General features: G+C 38.0%; 1 protein-coding gene across 5 annotated transcripts in view; it reads left to right on the forward strand.

Moving 5' to 3' along the window:
- Nucleotides 1–24,443, forward strand: part of lmo3 (LIM domain only 3) — a 56,663-nt gene that overhangs the window by 2,076 nt on the left and 30,144 nt on the right. The window contains exons 1-2 of one of the 5 annotated variants that reach the window (XM_066724271.1): nucleotides 352–650; nucleotides 11,318–11,531. In XM_066724271.1, coding sequence (XP_066580368.1) covers nucleotides 11,326–11,531 — 206 coding nt within the window. In that variant the 5' untranslated portion in view covers nucleotides 352–650; nucleotides 11,318–11,325. Of the gene's footprint in view, nucleotides 1–351; nucleotides 651–3,762; nucleotides 4,091–5,168; nucleotides 5,330–5,377; nucleotides 5,583–11,317; nucleotides 11,532–24,443 lie in introns of those variants that run through there. The other 4 variants (XM_066724268.1, XM_066724269.1, XM_066724272.1 and 1 more) reach the window with 4 other exon arrangements.

The following is a 24,443-nucleotide window of genomic DNA, read 5'->3' on the forward strand; positions in this document are numbered from 1 at the left end:
CAGAATGATGTCACCATAGGCAGAGGACTAATCCCATCATTTAATTATCAGAATGATTTAAACAAAGATTTGCATAGATGCACTAATCAGTAGCAATGAATTACAGAGCGTCTCTTGCCAATGAGGGGTAGCAGATCATACAATTGGAAGAAAAAAAAACTAATCTCCTTGAACATAATTAATTTAATTGTCCTCATTAGCTGTACCATTTGTTTTGATTTTATTTCTCCCTTTCTCTCTCTCTCTCTCTCTCTCTCTCTCTCTCTCACGGGCTCTGTCCCCCTCCACATCCATATATATACTCATCCTATGTCTCTCTCCCTCCCTTTCACAACTCCCTGCGTATTGGCTGAGAGAGGTAGTGTGCTGCTTGTGAAGCCGTTTGCACAGTGATAGCGTAGCAGGAGCAAGACGAGGTCTGAGTATGACGGGGGATATAGGAGCAAAATAAAACCAAGCAAACAACAACAAAAACAACCTTACAAAAACGGGACAACAAACAGAAAGAAGACACAAAAACTAAAACTAAACTACAACAACAACAACAAATCACCCAAAGCCACTTTTATCAAACTGGTCAATCAATAGGAGCGTCTCTTTAATCTGCCTGTCCTTCTCTATCTTTGGTTCTGGAGTCGTTGGCTTTGGAGGTTAGTGCTCGAATGCCTGTTTGTCTGCTCCCCCCACCCCTCCACTCTCGCATATTAAAGAGTTTGTGTCCGAGTTTGAGAGTTGCATGCGCTTGCTCTCACAGACCCTGTTCTCAAAGTACAGAAAATGTTTCCAATGCTCTGTTTTTCTTCTCGGGCAACATGCAAGTGCTTCTGGTATTTAAAATGTAATTTGCATCAATGGGATCTTTGACAGATGTGCCTCTCCAGTCATGATGAGACTTAGTGCAACCAGGTTAGGAATATTGTGCACGATGGGTGGATTGTTGTGTTTATGTGTCTGTTGTTGTTTGTTTAAAATATGATGGATTTGACTAGCAATGTCACTAAGTTAGTGCAAGAAGTGTTGCAATGTGTGCGGAATGAATATACAGTAAAGTTATAGCCTTGTAGGTTTTGTGTGAGTTATTTTCTACCACTTGTGCATTTAAGTTTTCATCGTACCCTGAGATGTGATAGGCCAAATAAGTATCTCAACTAGCAGCAATAACTCCTAAAGTTCTCTTGAATTTGGCCAGTAAAGTTAATGCTTATAAACTAGCAGAGGCTTCTAAGGTAATCCTCCGAGTTTATCCAAAGGATTCTTGCTGGTAATCATAACAGAGAACCCCCCATCCCAGTCCCTGCCTACCCCATAGCTAGATAGATCGATGTTATTTAGATAATTCAACCATTCCTGTGTCTTTTATTTTGATTTTTGTGCCCTAGAATATCAAACCAAAAGACAATCCACATACAGTCTGCTTTGACTTAAGCATTTCAATTCTGAAATACGAATTGTTGATATAGTCTGATCCTATGCACATAATCTGTTGATCTATATGAAGATGTGTCATACATAAAACATACTTACAAATTGCAAACTGATTTTGTTTTTCAAAAACGTAATTGCATTTCTAATCCATGCACGTGTAGCTCTCATTGCCATACAATATCTGTTTCATGTACAAAATGTATTTGTATCTAGATTACAACCATTTTGTTTTGTTTTGTTTAGTCACCCAATTATTAAAAGTTAAACAGGTTTTGTATTAGGACAAATCTTAATCACCTGCATCGCATCAAATACCCTTACACGTTATTTCAGATCTATCATAAAGAGTTTTAGAAATTATTTTGTAACTAGTTGTTATTTTTGAGCAAAACATACTGGCTTGTACTGTATCATGTTATGGTTTATGACATGAAGAGCGGTGAACCCTCAAAGCCACTATCAGGACACAGCAAAACCAAAGATTACACTACTCTTGTATACTACAGGTAAATGTTTAGAAGAAAACAAATCTCATTGTTATATAGAATTGGATATTTATAATGCAGGTTTACAGGTTGTGTGTATGTTTAAAAGTATCATACACATGTAGATTACAGACATTTTTAGTACACTCAAATAAAATTGTTTTTTTAAATCAAATTGCACACAATATATTTCCCACAACATATCTAAATGAAGGTGATGTTTCACACCTCCGGATGTGTATTTAGTGAAACAGAAAATATTGAAAGATCTCATTTACATTATGGGTTTAAAAAGTACACTTTAGCTACTTTTGTACTGTAGCTGATGTACAAGACAGCTTAATTATACTCCACAGTCTATATAAAACAGTTCAGACAAAATGAGGCAATAATGAGCTATTGTCTAAATTCTGAAATGTAAGCTGGAAGTTTCTGCCATGAGAGCTGCTATTTGTAAGGTATTATTTTGGAATAAATTCAAAATGAGTAAATCATGTCATTACAAACTAACAGAAGCAAGTAACTTTCTCGAATCACTATTTAATAAACGTAGCACCATTTTAAAATTGTATTCATTTAACTATTCCTTGTATCCCACAACTATTAAAAGCATTTTACTCATCAATTAAGCACTTTATTTTGGAACAATTTATATTTAGATAGCCCACATTTTAGATAGAGAAGGAAAATATCCACTTGAATAGTGAGTGTGAAATCATAGAAAGCAGCTGAAAATAAAATAATTTGCCAGGCCAATTTTAATAATCTGCCTCACTCAATTTTATTATTATGGTTTTCTGTTTGTTTGTTTGTTTCCAAGTGTATCTGTGACTTGTTTCTTTGATATGACACATTTCACTGATCCTGAAAGCTCCAAGAATGCATTGGACACTGATGTACATACATTATGTATACCCTGCATGTCCTTTCGATACACCTCGAGTTTGTGTTAGCTTTACTCAGCAATCTTACGTTTAATTCAGCTTAAAGAAATCAGTGTTTCTGAGCTTAAAACAATGTAATACACACAGTTTGACATCAAAAATAATAATAATAATAAAAAAAAAGTAAACTAAAAAGACACATGTCCGGAATGCTTCAAGTTCCTAGGTTTGATAAACGTACATTAACAGTCATTCAAGAATGCAACATTCGTTACATTCACACCCTTTAATAAAAGAAAATGAAGATCATATTGCAATGCAAAACGACATGTTATAGTATATACATGAAAATATATACCCCCCCCCCCCCCCACACACACACACACCTGTATATAAATGATTTTTAAAGAGCTTGCTTTTAACTGATATTGTGCATTGTGGTTAAGAAACACCACCATATGCTGTCTGTGGAGCTAGAGGACACTGTAGGGTCACCGCCCACATTGTAACACTGGAAAAAGGGCTCAGATAAAGTTTTGAAAATGCAACTCGTTTGCAATGCATCGGAGATGCAAAAATAGCACAACTTCCAAAACCTTGCGCCTGGGCCACGTCTCACCAGCTGTAGTAAAGTGTCCTGCACGTCGACCCCCTGCGCTACAATGTGCCTGGCTGTCGTCTAGTGCGAGGGTCCTGTCTTGTCCTCGGATACACTGTAACCGCACGGTAAATATCTTTGATGGGGATGCACGCAGTGCAAAGATATTTACCGTGCGGTTACAGTGTATCCGAGGACAAGACAGGACCCTCGCACAGAGCCCGCTAAAGCGGGGGGGGGGGTGTCGGCACGTGCGTGCGTGTGTGTGTGTGTGTGCGTGTGTGTGCGTGTGTGTGCGTGTGTGTGCGTGTGTGCGCGCGAGTGCGTGACCCCTCTCTCCCGTGCGGGCTGTGTCTCAGGGCTCGGGCTCGGGCTCGTCTGTGATAAAGCTACACCGCCCCGTGCTCCGTCCCTCAGTCAGCGGTGGGCGAGTTGCGCGGAGCCCCCCCATCCCAATCGCTGTAGTGTGCACGGGAAGCCCGGCGGCGGCGGAGCGGCACACACCTGTAGCTCGGCTTGGCGAGAACGGCGCAAATCACTGGCTGCGGATGCCTGCGGAGCTCATTATTGCAAACCCAGAGCTCTCCCCGGGCGATGCCGGCGTTGTGAACTTTGGCTGTGAAGGGAGAGAGAGGGTCGACGCGGCACTACGGTCCCCTGTCTTGGACTGGGTCCTTTTGCATTACTTGGCAAAGAAGGTGAGTGATGCACATGCGGAAAGCACTGGTGTGATTTGCAATGTGTTGGACCCCGTGAGGCCCCTTTCTGTAATGTGTGGAGCCGGTGGATTGTTTTAAATGTCATCGTTGACTTCAAGTTAATCAAGTGAACTTGGTATGAGGATTCCTCTTTTTATAGGCACGTTATACTATATTGTCGCTTTGTGAATCATGGAAAGTTTATGTATTGGCTATACGTGTGGGATTGGAAATGTCCGCAGCATGCTTGTATGCAATCGCAGCTCTTTGTGCATGTAATAATGCAATTAGGAAAACAATATATGACTTCTATATATTTAGATCGATTCACAATAGTGCATTACCTCTGGTATACCTTGGCTTACACAGGTGTAGTGCTTTTCTATATGTATTGGCTTCCACATCTGTCATGTTATTCAGAAACTTTGCTGGAAGTCGTTGTTGATGTTGTGGTTGTTTTTAGATACAATTACATGACATACATTGACACACTCCTTTTCACAGACAAGACAGCACTCGCACACAGTATAGCACAAATACAAGTCAACAAAACACCCATACCCCATATCTTATAGGCTGCTTTGTAGCTCCAGTTTCTCCATACTGTGATGGCTGTACGTGTGGGCTTTATCGGCATGATTTCTGTGTTCAGAGCAGGTGATCTATTCACGTATTTGTAAAACACGTTGTGGTACTTTGGAGGGACAGCTATGGCATCTACTTCAGCTCCGTGCAACATCTGCCACCGTGCGAGTGGACGCGCTGCACCGTCTGGCCGGGAAAGCAGATGTGCAGACAGGGGGTTGTTAGCCTTTGCAAAACGAGGTTTAATTTGACGCCTTCAGAAACAAACCACTGAGCCCAAATGTGGGTTTCAGACCAGGCTCTTGTCCGTGTGTGCTAGGTAAGTGTTAAACGAGGCCAATTCGGGGACGGCGCTCTGGCTCTCTAACACACTGTACCCATCCGGCTTTAACTTTCATATGAAGGTCTGCTGGTTGAACATGAGCCCGTGAGGAGCAGCTGCTCCGTGGCTGTTGCGCGTAATAAAGCCCTTGCGAGCGGCACCCCGGCACCGGCGCGGCAGCAGCAGGAGGGACTGTGAGACCGCGGCGCTGTTCAGGGGGCGCATGTGCCTTTGTCATCCGCTGTCATTTGCGCACCAGCTCTCGCCGAGCAGCGGCTCCTGGGCGTCCGTTTCATTGTCGCTGATGTGCGTTTAGTAGCCGACAGTGCAGAGTAGGTCTTTCCTTATTTTCTTGTTTTGTTGTTACCGTTTCTTTGTGTGTGTGTGTGTGTGTGTGTGTGTGGGGGGGCAGCGGGGGCTTCACTCCGAACAATAGCCAGCCAGCCCCGGCGGGCGTGCGTGCATACAGCTGCTTACTTCACCCAAAGAGACGGAGCCTGCTTTTTTTTTTTGTTTGGTGGTCTCTCCATTTGGATGGTGGCGGTGCTGAAAGTCAACAAATGCAGAAAAGGGAGAAAAGTTTCGGTAAGGATTGGGAAACTGCTGTGACTTCTCTTATTTCTGTCCCTGGGTGGGTTATTTGTTTCGGTTGCGCAGGAATCAATGTATCAGTGTGGTGGACTGAGCTAGAATCAGTGTTAGCCTGCGTGTGCCGTAGCTTTGGACTGTGTGCTGTGTGGTGGGTTTTTTCTCTGTCTTTCTATTTATCTTCAATATTCTTCTCTGGGGCTTTAATTGCTTTTTATTGCTTTCAAGAACGTCGACTGTGCCAATTATTCTGGCAGGTTTAATGGATAGCTTCACAATGTTCCCGCTGAACGCTGTAGATAAAGAGAGCGTTTAGCACCAAAGACTGAGCACATTAACTCGGAAAGTGATTTTTTTTTTGTTTTGTTGTGCATGCAAGCTGCATCGAAAATTGGGCTCGCAGTTGCGCATCTCTCATTGGCCTCTGCCAAGCACTGCACTTTGCTGCCATGGCAACTGTAATTAAACTGATAAGAGTGGAAAAATGTCAGCATCTTGCAGCTGCAATGTGGAGAAAAAGGGAATCAAATTGGTTCTCAGTTCCGTGCCTTACAATCATCACGTTTATATATACTTTTTTCTTCTTCCATAAGAGGGCATAGACTGCCATGCATGCGATGTCGGTGCTCTATTTGTATGAGCACACTGGGGGAGTTAGGGGAGCATGGAGGAAACAGGCAGGGGAGTTCACAGACCCTGCAGGGATGCTCTGGGCGAGGGAACAGAGAGGGAGAGAGATCTTTTTAGGCCCAGTGCAGCTTTATTTTTCCTTAGGGGGAATCTTTTGTTCACTGTCCTTTGGCAATCGGACCACTGAACTGGCCAGATTCTTTGATCGTGGGTCACTAAACTCCTGGCAGTGATGCTCTCCCATTTAAGCATCTCACAAAAGAAAAGCTTTTAATTTTAAAGCAGTGGGTTGCAGCATTGCACAGTCCCTTGACACGCATCCCAGGCTGGGTGCAGGCCGGGGCGCTGGGAACTCTGGCCCCTGTGGTCGAGCGCAGCGGCGGCGGCGGCTCGGCGGTGTTTGCGGGTCCGAGACGCACAGAGCAGCCGGCCAATTGAAAACAGCGCGCCGATATATTTTAAAACAAATCTGAACTTTTCATATTTTAAAACAGTTTAAACTCTTCATGTAGAAAACCTGTATAGCATGCATGATTAATTTTTTTTTTTTTTAGAAATGTTTGTTCTTTGCATTAATGCTCTTTTTGCATTAGTTCATATTAAAACAAGTGTTATCCATATATGTTCAGAAACGGGTTTAAAACACTCTGGCAAGCAGGACCATTGTGAAATTCGAATTTAAATGAAGGGGGGAAACCCGATTCAGCCAGATTATTCAAATTAGAAAGCGGTTAGTGTGTGAAAGAGTTTGGAAATCAGTCTGAACAATGAAACATAACCCTTTGTGTCTGCTAACACATAGTTGTCACGCTTAGCCTTTCCCAGATACTTGAATGGTGTGCATGATGTATCAAAACAAGTACTTGCATGTATGAATTGTGTATGTTACATTTGTATACAATTTTTCAGTATGTTCATGTAAGGTGGCTATCTTATTTATTATGCAGCAGATAATTCTATAGATTCATGCTTGTTTTTAATTCTGCTGCACCCACCCCCCTTATAGGTTTTAATATTGAATATCTGAAATTAAATGTGCTTAAGACCTTTTCAATTACAAACCCAAACATTCATTGTTGGATATTTCATAATAACAACCACATATTTATTAAAGGCCTGTTTGGTGATTTTGTTATGCAAAGACAAAACTATAGACACAGAAGCACAGACTTAACATCTATAAATACAACACAAACTAGCAGCAACCAAGAAGTTATTCAAATAAACAAGCAAAGAAGGAAGCAATCCGTAGTTTGAAGGGCACAATGGGAGGTAATCAGGGATAAATTTGATCCAGTTGTAGTTCAGCAGTTTAGTTATAATTTATTGGTCATGTGTTGTTTGCTACAATTTACTGATATGTGTAATATTTCACTCTATCATGTACACGTTGAAGTCAGGGAAATATGATCTCTTCATATATCTGGAGGCGAGTGATAACTACTACAGAAATCTGCCTGTGCAGCAGCAATCCTACTACAACATTGCGCTGCAATGGCAGAAATCATTGGAAATGTAAAGAAAGCAAAAATGCCTCCATTCTTTTACAGTTTAGAGCTATGTGTAGTTTAGTATACTGAGAACATGTCTTAAACTCCAGTCAATAAATACTTTGACAATGTATAATGTAGAAAACAATAGTACCTTAGACATCTATGGGGGCACATCACAGTTTTGTCAAAGTTGATATTGTAAATTATGTAGTTAGTATTTCTATTGATGAACTGCATTTGGAGACATGCCATTGAACTGCATTTAATTCTAGAACTGGACTGCTTGGGTTTGAATTCATGAAATATTTGTAGAGCCGTTTGTATAATTTTCTTGATTTTCACATTAGCGAAACAGCAGAAGAATAGTATGGTGTTGAATTGCTTTACAGTGGTGAGAGTCAGACCCCAATTTGCTTTCACTCTGACATTCAGTTGAAAGTTACATTCAGAAAAAGTGTTACAGTTTGCAACAGTGTGTTTATCTACTTGATTAAAAATGGCATTCATGATTTATTTGCATAAGGTGTGTCTATGTTCACATGTTTTGCGTTGGAAGTCCAAGGTGGCGTACATTTATTATGAATGGGCACTTAGCACCTGACACACAGGGTATGGATTTCTGTCTTCTGTACACATGAGCACATTAAGGGACTGGATACCAAACAAACCAATAGATTGTCCTAATGGTATTTATATAAATTACATTAAGACACCTGTGCTTCTCAGTCATGCTTTTACTTTGTCTTATTTTGTCACAGGTAATTCTTTGTCGAATACTAAATATTGATGGAACTGTACGTTTTTTCGTTCATGAATTGGAACATAGATTTTGCTGTTAACCTGAAAAGGGGCACAATCTGGAATTTATACATATCGCTTAACTGTGAATGTATTATATAATACTAATGAAATAATTCAATAATATAATACTTTATAACAACTTTAAACATGAAAAGGAAAAGTCTTTCATTGCCCTTATGCAGTTTCAAAAACAGTCAAAACACAAATGATGGTGTGTAGGAGTTGTTCATCTCCATAGAATGGTTAAAGCACACTAATTACCAGCTGTCCACAAGTCCACATTGTTACCTCAGTGTATCAGTAAAACTCATGTGATTCCTGTGCTCATGGAAATTAAAAAAAGCCTTCAACTTGTTCCCAGCGGAAGACAATTAAGTGAAAATGAGGAAATCAGTTTGAAAAGGCAATACTTGTAAAAGTTAATGTTGGGGAAAGAAACAAATAAAAGGGAAGGACAGATACTAATTATAGGAAGGTAAGAAATTTGCTGTTATATTTAATGCAGTGAGGCCCTCTGCCTATTGCTTTTTCACTCAGCTAATGATAATTGAATATTCATAAAGTGGGTTTTTTACCTTCTGATTCAAAGGTAGATCCCTTATAATTATTTTAAAGTTGAGAAGGCATCATCTATAGCAAAGAGAGTACTACACTCATGTGCACTTTTTGGTTATTATATTATTTGATCAAGTACCAATATATTGTAAGAGGATAATGATATTGACCGTGTAAAGTCATAAACTGATTTGCCACAGGTAGCTAAAGTGCCTAATAGTGCACAATTATTTCACAGGCTGTGACCCTTGCAACAGTTGAACTGCAGTTTTCTATAACCCTTCACCTACTTTTATATCCCTAGCTGGATTTTGAATGTCTAAAATACAGCAATATCCCTGTAAAGATGCAAAATACACTTCAATTATTTTGAGATCTTAGTATAAAACAGAATGCGAGCAGTAATTCAAGGTGTCTGTAATGAACAAAGAACTTGAAACAGATGTAGAATGGTTGAATGGGTATACAATAGACAATTGTTTCAATATCAGTACAGTTTGCCCAACCAACACAGCACCGGTTGAAAGATAAAATCATGGAATTATGATTCGGGTGTTCACTGAATACCTTTGGATTATGTGAGATCCTCTGGAAAGTATCATCTTTGCAAAATGTAGTGACTCAATATGGCTGATAGAACAGCATATAAAAGTAATTGTTTTCTAGAAGCATAAATGTTTCCACTGGTCTCAACTAATGTTTCTGTGATCTGCTAATGTTTATTATTTCATACATATATGTTAATGGTTACTTTATTTGAGGGTTGTATTCCCTAATGGGTTGTAAATATTAGATCACATTATTTAACCATAGTTTATAGTATAGCCAGTTTTTTCTGTGTGACTTGATGCATCTTTGAAATGCATTTTCAGTATCAATGTTGAGGATTCTGTTCTGTCTGTGTGAATGAAATGCTCTGATTTGAAGCTTACGGTTTAATTTTAATTTTAATTAAGCTGTCTTGAGCGATCGTGATATACCTAATTTCAGTTTTTTTGCATTAAAAATGTGACATTGTCCAATAGCTCAACATTAATTAATGTATTGCTTTCTATCTAGTTTTGCTTTTCATGTATTAACCTTCATCTAACCAAAACTTAATCTGTGAGACAAAGATGGGGCTTTTATAAGAAATTCTAAATAATTTGCCATAGAAATATGACCAAACTGCATCACATTAGCCTAATTGCATCACATAATTAGTCCTATAGAGGAAGCTAATGTGGAATTAAGAAGGACATTTTTTTTTGTATTGACTTATTTATAACTACAGTTTGAAGCACACGATTTCCACTGATGACATAATGTGCTCTACTACACCCCCCATAAAGATATGAACTAGCTTCCTGACTAATAGAACTATTCTTTATTTTGATACATTTCCCTCCATATGTTTGTATTTCTGTACTACAATTGGTGTACATGTGCATTAATGAAAGATGTACATAGCACAATACTTTATTCCTCAGTTTGCTTGCCAAATTAATAGCAGGGATGCGGTTTTCTGAGTAGGTAGCACTCTTAAACAGTCAGCAATGGATCTATTTGAGCTATAATTCATGTAGCAGCTTTAAAAAATGCAGTTAGTGGATGGCATTATACCTTATCAGACACTGTGCACTTTTTTTAATGTACAATTTAGATTACTGAGGGAAGCCATTGTGGTGTTGCTATTTTGAAGACCATTTGTACAGAATTGCCACTACTTTTAAATGTATTGTTGACTGTAGCAGAGCAAAAGTGTCAATCTGTATCATACTGCAGTGACATTTGTTGTTAGAAGCCACTTTATAAAACACGGTTACAAATTTGTAATTTTCAATTCACGGGTAGGTCAAAGTTGTGCTCTAGCCCTTAGTGTGTAGATGTGCAGATTCCAAGAAAATCTGTGTAATGTCCAAAAAAGCTACACTGTTTTTGGGAACTGGTACGATGCCGTAAATTATGATGCGATGGGTCATTCTACTGCTTTTAAAAGTTGTTTAATTTCTGTGAAAAACACTTTTTTTGTGTGTTACACTTTGCGATTAATGTTCATATGTAAACAATGATTTTATTTGTAATTAAACATCGAAATCCTATTGGATCGATCAGTAATAAAATCAATCTGCCTCGTTTGTCAGTCAGTTTCATTTATGTTCTGGAAAAAGTGCTAAAAATTCAATTCTTGTAAAATATAATTTCACTATAGGGTGTCTTAAAACATATTAGCCTATTATAATTATCATCATCATGTTTATCTTTTCATTGCAGGTATACAAATGCTCTCAGTCCAGCCAGACACCAAGCCAAAAGGTTGTGCTGGCTGCAACCGAAAAATCAAAGACCGCTACCTTCTCAAGGCACTGGACAAGTACTGGCATGAAGACTGCTTGAAGTGCGCCTGCTGTGACTGCCGGCTGGGGGAGGTGGGCTCCACACTCTATACCAAAGCCAACCTCATCCTCTGCCGGCGGGACTATCTACGGTAGGATCTCCCCCTTTGCCTGTTTGTTCCATAAATGTATTTATTTAATTCGCAAGATGCGTTCCCGTCTGCAGCAGCACCGCCTGCAGTTAGACGAGCGCACACACTTGTGGGTGTCTTTCAAGGTCACTGGGCCCCACAGAGAGAGCACCGTGGTTCAGTTAGCCTGTAACGAAAAAGACAACGAAGGACCCGTAAATTCTGCGATGGAAAGTATGGCTCCTGCTCTTTAGAAAGGATGAATAGTCACCAGAGAGAGGCTCTCGTGTGGTCGCCCTCGTGGCAGTGTAGCTTTTTCACGTCTGTCATGTTTTCATACACACGTTCACATAGGGTATGAATTTGTCGTTTTAATGTTCCTTAAATTATATTTCAAGAAATACATCAGTAGAAACTTCTGGGAACACATCGTTTCATGCTTTATACAATTTGTATTTTACACTTCTGCTTTGGGTTGCCTTCTGGTAGTAAAGGTTCTGTAATGCCTGAAGGACAGACAACCAGAGACTAGTGTTTCTGCTGTTTCATGGTGGACATCACAGTTCTGATGGCTATCATTGTCCTATCTGGTCCAGACAGAAATGCATTCATAAGAAATACATCTTCTTGTTTCTCTAATTATTATTTCACAGGATACAGTATTTTACTTGCCTGCCTTGCACCTACCTTTACAATCTTGCAGTTTGTTTAATTTTACCACTGGGATATGAGAATTCAGTTGCTGGATTAGACAGTATACAAATAGGGGTTGCTTTTGGGAGTAACCGCTATGAACTATTGCCAGAGGGTTACAAAAGACTAAGATTATATTAGTGCCGGGAGCACTTCACTATCAAGGCAACATTTGTAACCCAAAGGCAAACATTGTGATACTGCACTAAGAAAAAAAAAATCAATAATAATATGTATATGTGAGTGTGTGTATATAGTAATGTTATATATGATATTTATATATAATATTCTCTTTGTGGTACAGTCTCTGTGGAAGGTCAGTTTTGGTAGAAATGAATCTCTACCAACATTTATTTTAGTCAGACCTTCTTCAAATATGAGCTTGTTTTGTCTTAAAGCTTTCATCCATAGAAGCAACATAGCTGTTTCTTTTAAAATTAATTAAATTCAAATTAAATTCAAACTGATTTCATTATTAGCTAAACGTATAATTGGTTTGAGTATTTATATAGCAGGTATTGTGTTTAATATGAGGAAGAACAATTATAATGTATATTATGTTGGTACCTTTTACCAAGACCATCTGTATTTGCAGTTACCAGACACTGGGGAATAAAGTGATTATACAAATATGAACAAGATGCTATTAGAGACAGTCTCAATGACACTCCTTTACTTTCATCTTCAATGTACTTAGTGATTGAAGCATAACTCGTTTTTTTTGTTCCACGAGTAATCTGAGTACCACAAAACATCACATTATTGGTAAATGAATGACAGTAAACTGTCAGTATTCCACATTCAATACAATACAAGGCAAAGTATTATATCCAAACATCCAAACAACAAACAAAAGCTGTCCAGTAATAGGATACGATTTTTGTATGATTCTTATTTTACCATTCAAGTATAAAAGCATTGCCTCTGTGCTTGGAAAAGTGACCAGCATTTTCTGTCATGCTTGTAATCCTAACACAGCTGTCCCCGTTGTTGTTGTTTAATATTTTGCAATATTTGTCTAATGCACCTACCCCGTGGAGTTCCCAAGATAGTATGAAATAAGGTTTCCCTGATAAATCAATCAATCACTGCAGACTGAATAATCTCAAATCATGTTGTCCATGTGTCTTGATCCCTTCTAGTAACTGGAATTTTTATTTATTCATTTGTAAAAATAAGACAAGAATACATGATTGTAAAAGTAAATAATTCAAGGCATTACGATTTCCAGAAAACCTACTAGAATAAATCCAATCCTGCTTAGTACTGTGGCATGTTATTAAGGTTGACACAACCAGGGTTAATAGAATCCAGCAGGGTCTACAACCAAGAGTGATGTGATTTTATTGCACTAGCAGAAAAATAATAATCCCTATCAGAATGCACAAAACAAATTAAATAAGCAAAAGCAGATGTATGCCCAGGCAACTCTAGTTTGCAATACAATCAGATATTAAGGGAGAAAAAATCTGAAACTTGTGCTACCTTGTGCGACCACTTTCCTTTTTAATGTGTATAGTATGAAAAAATTATTCAATCATAGCATTATCTTATTGTGTTGGTTTATATAATTACTGGGAAAGCATTATGTACTCAACATCAGTAATCCCTTACAGTTTAACCTTCGGATGATTCTTTTGAAAATAGCAATCGGGAGTTTTTCAATGACAATTAAACATAAACAGTTTTTAAAATGATAACTTTCAAGCTTAAGTTTAATGTATGTTGTTCGCTTTAATATATATTTTTTACTTCTAGCATTATTTTTGTGTTTATTTTCTCCTGACAAACGATTCAGCATTTCAAATAATAATAATAATAATGTTTGATAACATGGATTCTATATTTAACTTGTTTTAGGTTTAAGGCAATAATAATAATAATAATAATAATAATAATAATAATAATAATAATTAAAAAAAAAATCAAAGTTGAGTAAATAAAATAATAATTGACAAATGTCTTTATCTTGAACACAGGTATTTAGAAAATGCATATTATCATGTGGCCCAGTATGTCTTATTTAGGACAATACTACATATTTTAAATGAACTGTATGTATTGTGTAGTTTGAATATTTGTGTAAGGTCTGGTGAATGGCTTGTCCAGGCTTGTACATTTCACTTTCCCTCTTCTAGATTACTGATATTTTCTTGTGATTTTGTAAAATAAAGATCGTAAAAGTAAGAGCAACATTTGATGACACAAACTAGATGTTGTTTAAATGACAAGCAGCTTCAGAGACAAATGGTTCAGCCAGATTATGGGGGCACATCTCTCAAAGCCATTGACAGTAATTACAAGAGTCACAAATATGTCAGGAAAATTCACTGAAATGCAGTGCGGTGAAGGGACATGCTGTTGCTCTTTAACCGCTGGACTACTGGAGTCTGGTGGAAGTCCTCTGTGGCCTTATCAATGTGCCTCTATTGGTCTTTGAGCTTTTCTATGAAGCAACATAAATTCAACAACAGATTCAGTTAAAACAGAAATTTTCCGTATTCTTCTTGTATACTCTTCTCAAACATTTCTATATTTCCTGTTTATTGGTGTGCAGCCGCATTCTGTGCTCTTCAGACTGAGGTGCTTCATACGGCACTACAGCATATTCACGAATAGGGAGGACTGAGCTTCTTGACTTGTTTCCTTCACTCTCCATCCTGAGTTGTCGGAGACTGGATGGGCTAATGTCTGGCCCACAAGGAGTATATCTTCAGAGCCAGTGCATCAAGTGTTCAATGTTTCTACGACATATTTTGACAATGCACACGTCAGGCAGACAAAACAACAAGAAAAATATTCAGTGTCTTCTCCAAACAGTACACAAGTCCAATAGTCACAGCTAACTCGATGAAAGTGATTTGGAAGACCAGGTTTTGTTCTTATGACAGATTGTGTTCCGGAATGTATATTTCTATATTTGTATGTATAGATACAATGAAAATGTTTGGTATAGGTCATTTTAATGATGCATAATGTCTGGCTAGCAATGTGGGGCCTCACATATGTATTTTAAATGTTTTAATATACTATTATGCAGACATTTTACTGACCTCTGCAAAGTGATAAACTAAATCCAGCAACAATCTGTGTCCTTAAACTTTTGACATTGATAATTCTTTCATTAGTTAAAGTCCTAAACAAGGGATACTAAGCATGCCATACAAGCAAAGACTAAATGCAAACACTGTACACCCAGCCAACAGGGAGCCCGATAGCAAGCTGGCGCACACTTGTGCAGTGTGCTGCCCAGAACAGTACTGCCACCTCGCTCTGATGCACCAAACCATTACTCTGCAGGGGTTGGCACAATGAAAGACAGCGAAAAAACGTTTTCTAATTCGTAGCAAATTGTGGCTGACACCGAAACAGGCATAGAAGTTCAGTTAAAGATTGTTAATAAATTCTTTATGCCAATGGTCAGTGATACAGTTGGGGAGTAAGGCCCCATTCAGGGAAATTACTGATAACATTTAAACTAATTTTAATGTCCTAAGAGCACCATTCATAATTCATAATGTGCTCTGGAGTGAACTTCACAATAATTTAAATCTTGATTAATCCGTTGAATGAGTGTTCATATTGTGTTGTTTGTTCTTGCTTGTTTGAATTTCTAGGGTTCTAGAATTCTAGAATTTTAGAAACAAGGTAAAATCACAATTCTTAGGTTTTTATTGCATGCCACCCCCCCAATCCCCTTCTCTCTCATAATTATACATTGGAAATATGCCACTACATGTCAAAGGAGCACCATAAATGCGCCTTTTATATCTAAGTCAGGACTATTAAAATACTGGCACTGTGATTATGTTTTTACAAAATATGGCAACAGAACTGTAATACTGTACTATTTCTCAGAAATTGTGAAATTCCCATGTCGCCCTCTAGAGGTAAAGTACCTTTGATAATGCAGAGACTTGGACACATTAATCCCCAAGGTTTTATGTAACACGGTCAGCTGTGGTCTAATATTTTAAACAAATAGAAATCTGCATGTAGACACTGCCTCAGCGCTGCTTCTGCCTCTTCTCACGTGCGCTGTTCTTCTAGATGTGGAGTTTGAACAACAGGCTCGCAGGATCTCTTTTAAACCCAGACCTCCTGACGGCCTGGAAATAATACTCCATCACTGAATTGAGGGCAGCAAATACTTTGATCTTGTGAGGAACTAAATACATGTCACTAGCCATGTCAGACAGGAAGGAAACATCCCCTGTCAAAATAAGCCCAAGAAGTGTGCTAAAGGTAGACCAGAAGAGGAATTTGTGATTCTTTTTTTAGGGCTGTCTCTGGGCATTTGTTTAGCAGTTACACTATACGTTTGGTTACTGCATGATTATACAAAACAACCGATGATGTTTAATGGAAGTGAATTTAAGAGTTTAAAAGCTTTTCTTACTAAAAATACAAAGAACGATCTTTATATCCCTGGCTCTTATTGCCCGATGCAAGCTATGTGTTCATTTGCCCTACCTAGAAGTCTCCAAATGCTGTTCCACATAGAGCACCTAAGAGACCGGTGCAGTTTGTCATAAACCGTGTAACAGCCTCTTTACACGAGCTGAAAGATTGAGGCCAATTCTAATGACCAGTACAGATGAGATACTTGCACCCAATCCCATACAGGTGAAGGGCATTACACTGACTTGGATCATTCTGTCCTGGACAACCTAGACCACAGAACAACATCTGTACCAACATAGGTATGACATCATGCACCAGTCATATCCACAGGCCTACCCAGACTGATTGCCGTCTTTTTGCTTGAAGTGCCTGATACACAAATCTTGTGTCTCTCCATAACTATCTTGATTTGTATGTTGAATTAATATGAAGGGATAATGGTCACGGGAGGATAATGCCTTTTTTGTATAATAAGGTGAATGCTTTATGGCCCCCTGGTTCTTGATTTATTCTAAAGAGTTTGGGAAAGATTGTGTCTCCGTGATGTACTCTTGATCTTGTCAGTGTCAGTTGTTGGAGTCAGATTGTTGATGTAGTATTGTTGTAGATGTATTTAATAAGAGTTATATAGGTGATACATATATATTGATTTATTACTGCTATTCATGTGTATGTCTCTAAAAGTGTTAGCAGTATAATACATGTTTTATAATTTATTCATATCACTAAATGATAGTTTAGCATTACAAAGAAGTGTTGTAATTTCATACTAATTATTAGTACAATTAAATAAGATAAATCTAGTAAGTCTTTCATCCTTAGGCTTGACCGTCAATACAACCAAGTGAAGACTCAGTGGGGTGTGAGGTGAAGCTGAGTTTACAGAATTCCCAGAAGCACAACAGTTTCAAAACACTCAAACACGAGGACTGAAGTGTCCCTGCTAGAACCTTGTATACAGTCCACCTCATGCTGTAATGTCTAGTGGCTGACTCAACCCCACAATGGGCTCTGTGGGCCAGTTTCCAAAGTTGGTTGTTTGCAGGTGACATTATTATGCAAGGGCAGGATTGTACACAAATGACAGACATGGACAGGCTAAAACACATTCATGGGATTTGGAAAGGTTAAAGCCTATACACATATTCACATAACCAAGTTCACCAATTTAGTTCTCCTACTGTCCCTTATGTAACATTACAATACCTTTTGCAGTGCAGTAGTTCATTAAGGCCCTCTAGTGACTGTCCAAAATAAATTAGGAGATTAGATGACATTCAGCAATTCAGTCACCCATGGCAAAAGCATGAATTCCACTTTTCCTAATCCGGGCAGCCTTGGGAGCATCGATAGCATGTAGTTATCTACATGTAGGCAATCTAAAAAACTGTTAAACTAAATCTGATTATTAATGCCTAGTATAACATGGGTAATCATTTTAAAACCATATAGGTAGCATTTGCATATAACAAATGTATTGTATTCGCTTAACACTTTTCTTGAAATAGTCGAAGTCACCTGGCAGTCTTTTTATTTTTCCTTGTGTGATTCATATGCATGTTTCTTACCGTTCTGTGAAAAATGGCACAATCATTTTGGGTTCTGAGCAGGGTTAATGTAAATATGACCCCAGTGCATTTTGCTTAATTTGCATGACATTGTGAGACATAAAATAATTGACCAGGGTGATCCTTTATTGGTCTCAAAATAGATATCTCACGTAGAAATAGGACACAGATGGAAACTAACTATCTTATAATGGTGAATCCAGTGGCAGCAGGCCTTCAGGGACTGAAAGGGCCTCGCTTAGTCCCCCTTCTATGTCACCCAAGGGATATGTTTCAATGTGCTAATTTACTGCAGTGTATGTGTTATTATTTCCTCTTCCTTATTTAAGGATGCACGGTGAATGTGTGTCCTCAAGCATTCAGATGTTTCTGGTCTCCTTTGCGTTCAGACCACAAAAGGGTCAACCATTGTTCATTTTTAACACAGACTGTGTTTAGACTCAACAAAGGTATGTGTAGCATACCTGGTCCAATGTCTAACAGCCCATGTTTATTAGGATATCATAAGAAACTAGTTTGTAGGGGTTTCATTGATCACGTGATAGTTCAGTTAAAGTCATGGTTTCACAAAAAAACATTGGCTTACTTTGAGTATAGAAAATCTGAATGTTTTTTGTGTGTCTTGTTTGGAGGGGACACGGCTGAAACTGCAATCGACTATTTAATACTCCTTAATCAAGGCTGTTCACAGGATTTTAGCTGTGAGGTCTTGGAACGGTTTCCTTGTCTAAATAAGAAAATGAGTATATAAGTAATAATAAATAAACAAACAAGACAATAGGCCAGTTCATCAAAATATAAGGTAGACTTTGTTGAATGTTTTAAATGAGAGAAAATAAATAAACAGTTTACGTTTGTATTAATTCCTTCACTAAATAAAATAATTCCGAAGCTTGGTTGTGAAAGTGATGCATTTGTAGAAGATTCTGGAATTCATATTCACTCCTCCCTGTAGACTGGGATGTTTTAGCTAAAAGGCATTTCTTTACCACCCATGGAACATTTTATTCCATGTTGTAAACAGTCAGCTATAAATATGATATCAAAAATAGAATACCCCGATGAGAATTGCCCTCTGGTCTTAGTTAAGATTTTAACTTGAGCTGTTCAAACAGTGCACAATTGCTGACTACATCTTACCAAATATAAATAAATCACTGCAAACATGCTGCCTCAGAGTCGGGAATCAAAAGCATTTGACAAATGCAGTGAGAATGAATAAAAATAAAAATCAATAGCCAAGAAGGGGGGAAAAAAATGAATGTGCAACAAGTTGAGGATTGATTTTAATTTTAAAGAAAGGCTAATGAATCCTTCTTAAAGTATTAAGTAATATCAGAATATGAATATATAAAATAGCAAAATAAAAAATCTGATCTACCTTTGTAAGTATGCTTTGTATGCACATCTGCAAGGTCAACTTTTGAAAGTGCACCTAGATAAAATTATTTTGCTTCCCCTGCTAATGCACCTGTACCATAATTGTATCTTTTTTTTTTTTTTTTTTTGCTAAGGTTATTAAATAAATTGTGCTACTGACTGCTGTTGTCAATGCTTCTCTCATCTTTGTGCTGTTGAATGCTGTATTTCTTTTACATTACATTTTCATGTCTCTTATAATGGCAAGAGGTTGTGGTGGGGAGTCCAGTGTTTAGATGATGCCTTTTGGTTTCAATGTGGATGCTGAGGAAGTGGCTATGACCGAAAGGAGAGACGTTTCTTTTGATAGAACAGGGGAGAAAATGTTTTAAAAAAAAGTTCAACTGTGCAAGGATGAGAGGCATACAGATGGCAGTACAAAATCTAATGAGATGTAGGAAGTGGATCGTAAAGTGGCCTTGGGTGATGGCTTGAATGATGCTTTCTTCATGTTGAATCCCATTAAACCTTCGTCAAGCAAAAACCTTTCTAAACAGCTAGCGCTCCATTATACGGAACACAGAGGAGACCAGACAAGATCAAGGCTGCGTAGCGTTTCACATGCCAGAAGAATCTCTACCACAAGTGCTACTTGGCTTTAGTTTTGAAAGCAGTACAGAAGACATCTACTCCTTTTAAATGACTGTGACAGAATGAATCACTATCTGCAGATGAAGCAAAGGCATTGATTAAGCTATTTTATCAAGGATTTTTAATCAAAATATTTTTTAAGTTTTCTTGTAAAAAGGAAGATCAAGTCTTTTATTATGAGAACATTCAGCTTGTGCATCTTAACGATATTGAAATTACTCATTTTGATTCATTATTGCATACTCTTTATTAAACAGAAGTCCTTAATCGGGAAATCTTAATTCTGTTAGTTTCAGTTTATCCCAGTTTATGTCTGAAACTTAAAAAAATTAGAGAATTCCTTGAGAAAAAAAAATTGTTTTTTTAGATCTTTTATTTCTTCTGTATGTGGCATATTATACAACTGTAGGACATTATATTTTCTTATACAAAATAAACATTCAGTGTTTTCTATGTGAGTGAGATGCTGTGGAATATTTGGTTGATTCTCTGCAAAATAATGTTTTCGGTCTTTTACTAAGGGTGATATAAATGCCATCTTGAATGGCGGGATTGTACAATCCTCTTCAATGTCTGCATGTCTTTCTTTTGCTGTTTAGCAAATAAATTTGGCATTTATAAATATGGTACACATTCTGCTAATCACAATATGTTTTTAATTAAGCTCTGTGGTGAAAAGAACTCTGTGTACCCTGTTAAAACCTTCAGCAAAGTCATCAGATTTAATTTTAGGTTTTCTTAAGCACATTTCACTTTCCAACAGTTGGGTTTTTGTGAGTCTTTCTACATTGTCTGGGCCGTGAAACTCTGTGTAAGTTCTAGGAGACCATCATAAAAGTGTGTGGGAAAGAATATCTATTATTCTAGTCTGACCAAATTAATAACAAGGAGTTGTTTAATTCTGCTTTTAAGATGTATGTATCTTCTGTGTACCGAGAATTTCTCCTCTTAGACACCCTTTCTGTTATAAGAAGGGGGAGTGGGGTGGAGAGAAAAGCAATCCTCTAACAGTACAAGGTGAGCTATCCCCCAGTGCATGTTATTATTAATATCTGTCAGGCTAGGGGTCTTGAAACAGGACTATTTAAAAAGAACCTTGCTCGGGCATGTTTCTCTTTGCTGGACAAACTGCAAAACAATAATTTCCCCATAGGATCTCACTGAAACCAAGAATAACACTTGATAGATCACATTCCCGTTGAGGAGGTCTAATTTACAATGCGTTATGCAAGGGTCTTGCTTTTTATTTTAATACATCTGGAAAACCCCAATTCTACCAATATTTAGCAAACCTTCTCCCCGCAGTGCTGATATTTGAATAGCACTTCATTCGGGCACTGACTATCTTTTTTTTTTTTCTCGACAAACGTCAGATGATGTCACCATAGCTTTTAGTATCCTAAGGCAAGAAAAGTACTCAATATTCTTGATTGAAACGGCAGCTGAAAACAGTTTCACAAAGATATAAAAACTAAATGCAAAGGAAACCTGTAAACTGGCATGGGTGTGTTACCGGGCTTTGGATCTGTTTTTGGCAAACTATGACTCCAAGTAGGATATTGTTTATTTTCTCCTTCCCAATCAGTTGGTGAAACTTCTCAATTTCCCACATTTCCATTTAGCGAGTGTGACATTTATAACCACAAAGATATTGACCTATTTGGATACTGAAGAGTCACATGACCTGCACATTTCAAAACAGGCACAGAGTTGTATACAAATGACTGCATATGAAGCTTCAGTTTAATGACTTTGGCCCAGATTTATGTATCTTCACTGACTGTCTGGAGTTCTGCTTTTTTCTGTATAATTAACTACAATTTCCTATAGTTACATGAACTTTGTTAAAACATAAAAAAGCAATAGCTAATGTGTGAAACAACAGGGCACATCTGTGAAACAAGTCTCCTAATTATATGGAAAGGTTAAGGTGTACTCCTCCATAAAAACATAATTTGTATTAACTTTTCTTCTGCTGGCCATTCATTATAACTGCTTGGTCATTAATTAGTGTTTCACCGGAGAGATCATTTTGCTGACAACACACAATTAGCTTCATAAGTGACTGATTAGTGATTTATTTATTTTAACTGGTCATTCACCCCATTTCCCATCAATTGAGTTTTCGAATGTAGGATAAATTGGGCTTGTGTACTTTGTATTTCTCTCCATCGCTAATCTGGAAATAAGAAGTGGACGTGTGGGTTTCCATTCTTCCAGTGTCCTTTAATCTTCCCTCTTTGTCTTGAGATTAGTCTTTTTGTGAATCATGACACATTTTTATGAAATCCTTAATAACTCACTAAGTTAGTCGCCATGATCAGCACGCATCTAAAGCTCCTCGAGTAGCAGACACAAGCTGGGCTTTGAGCTCGCAAGTCACTCCAGCAGAAACAGCTGCCACTTCCTGAACTTGCTTTTTTGGTACTACAGAATATCAAGAAAAAAGGCTTTCTAATTAAAACTCTGAAAACCAGAATCTTTGCAGCTGTCAAGCAAAAGGATGTTTCTTCCCCTTTTCCCTGCCCACCCCCACCCCCCTCCCCCACTTGCCAAACATCTGCTACTGTTTTGACACGGCCCGACTGCACAATGTCTTTGCGACTTGAATGAAAGCCTGTTTGTAATTTACGTTGTCTTTGTGTCGCTGTGATCTAAATGGGTTAGCTACACTGAAAAGGAGAATACATTTGGCTTATTTGTTATGTAGGGGTGAAATACATTTTTGCCCTCTGGGTCATGTGAATACTTTTTATTTTAGTTAGTTAAATGTTGAAAAGTTTGTAGAAATTAAGTGTAAATAAATTAAACGAACCCGTCATCTGTCTGCTTAAAACAACAACTTAACAACATAAAAAAAGAAACGCTTTGTTTTGGACATGTAAAACAAATCGTCTTGTATAACATTTAAACATTCCTAGCCCTTAAAAAAAGCCATGACTTTAAAAGGAGTGTCCTGGCAGCTTTTCAGGCAGCTTGGACTGTTGAGTTGCTCTGAGGATCGAACCAGTCACACGCGCAGCCACTATAATTCCGCTTTTGAAGTTACTGATTCCTCTGCTTAGCCACGATTGTTGTTCAAGAGCTGTCAAACACTTCTCACACACTCTATGCTGGTCTAGTGGACCACATGGCGCCACTGACATGATAGCTTAAATTTGGCAACATTTAGAGGAGGCGATTTTCTATTGTTGCTGGTTCTCCAATTTGTCAGTCAGACAGTGCACTGAATGTCACAGTTTCCCGTGTTTGATGAACACATTGCTCACTGGCTGCATGGCACACAGAAACAATACAATGTGACACACTGCTGTTGTACACGACTTCCATCTCAAATCTTTGCCTTGGGGACATTTAGGGTAGTGGAGTGTCGTCCACTGTGATGTGAGATCTCTGAGTCATAGACTGCCTAGGGGACAGAATTCATTTCCAAAGGCCAGCTAATGTTCTCCCATGAGACCTAGCTGCAAAGAAGCAAGTGGCCGGCTGCTGCAGCTTTTTATTTCATTGTGTTTTCAAAAGGGGAGAAATCAACTTTTTGCATTTTTAGGAAACAAATTAAAGCTATTATATCCCTGATTATCATCTAGTGAATCTGTGTTAATTGTGTTTTAAGAATAAGGTCCATGTTTCCAATTCATATTTGTCAGCAATATAAAGTCAGTACAAATCTTGACTGATTAATAACACTCCACTTGATGTAAGAGGATGATGAACATATTGTGCAATAAGAAACTATTTCTCCGTGTTAAATGGTAGACAGATTGTCAAGTGAAGACTTTTGAAGCTTTCACTGGTGAGCATTTCTCACAGGTGCGTTTGATGTTACGAAGAAGAAGGAAGAATGAAAGAACGAGGAAGAGACATATAGGACAATTCCTGCAGGAAGAATACGATGAAGGTCAATGACCTTTCAGTCCGCTTTCAAAGAGGACTTGAAACGCAGTCAATTGACCAGCCAAATAGATACACACTTACCTACACACATACATACACACATAGACATGGAAACAAGGAAAAACAGAAACGCGAGCAATCCCAGATTTTGATTTGCCACTAACACCTGTACCTGTAATAAATCTCATGTTGTGCTTTTGAAACACCTACTTTGTGTGTTGTTTTCTTGCCATATATTTTGAAGTTTGCTTGCCAACGATTCACGGCTGATTAGTAGGTCACCAAGTTTCATAAGAATTATACTAGATTTCCTCAAAAAACAGGCAGTTTATTCATTGTCTTCTAACACACGTCATCTCCT

This window comes from Amia ocellicauda, chromosome 15 (genome assembly GCF_036373705.1).
Source record: "Amia ocellicauda isolate fAmiCal2 chromosome 15, fAmiCal2.hap1, whole genome shotgun sequence".
Lineage (NCBI taxonomy): Eukaryota > Metazoa > Chordata > Actinopteri > Amiiformes > Amiidae > Amia > Amia ocellicauda.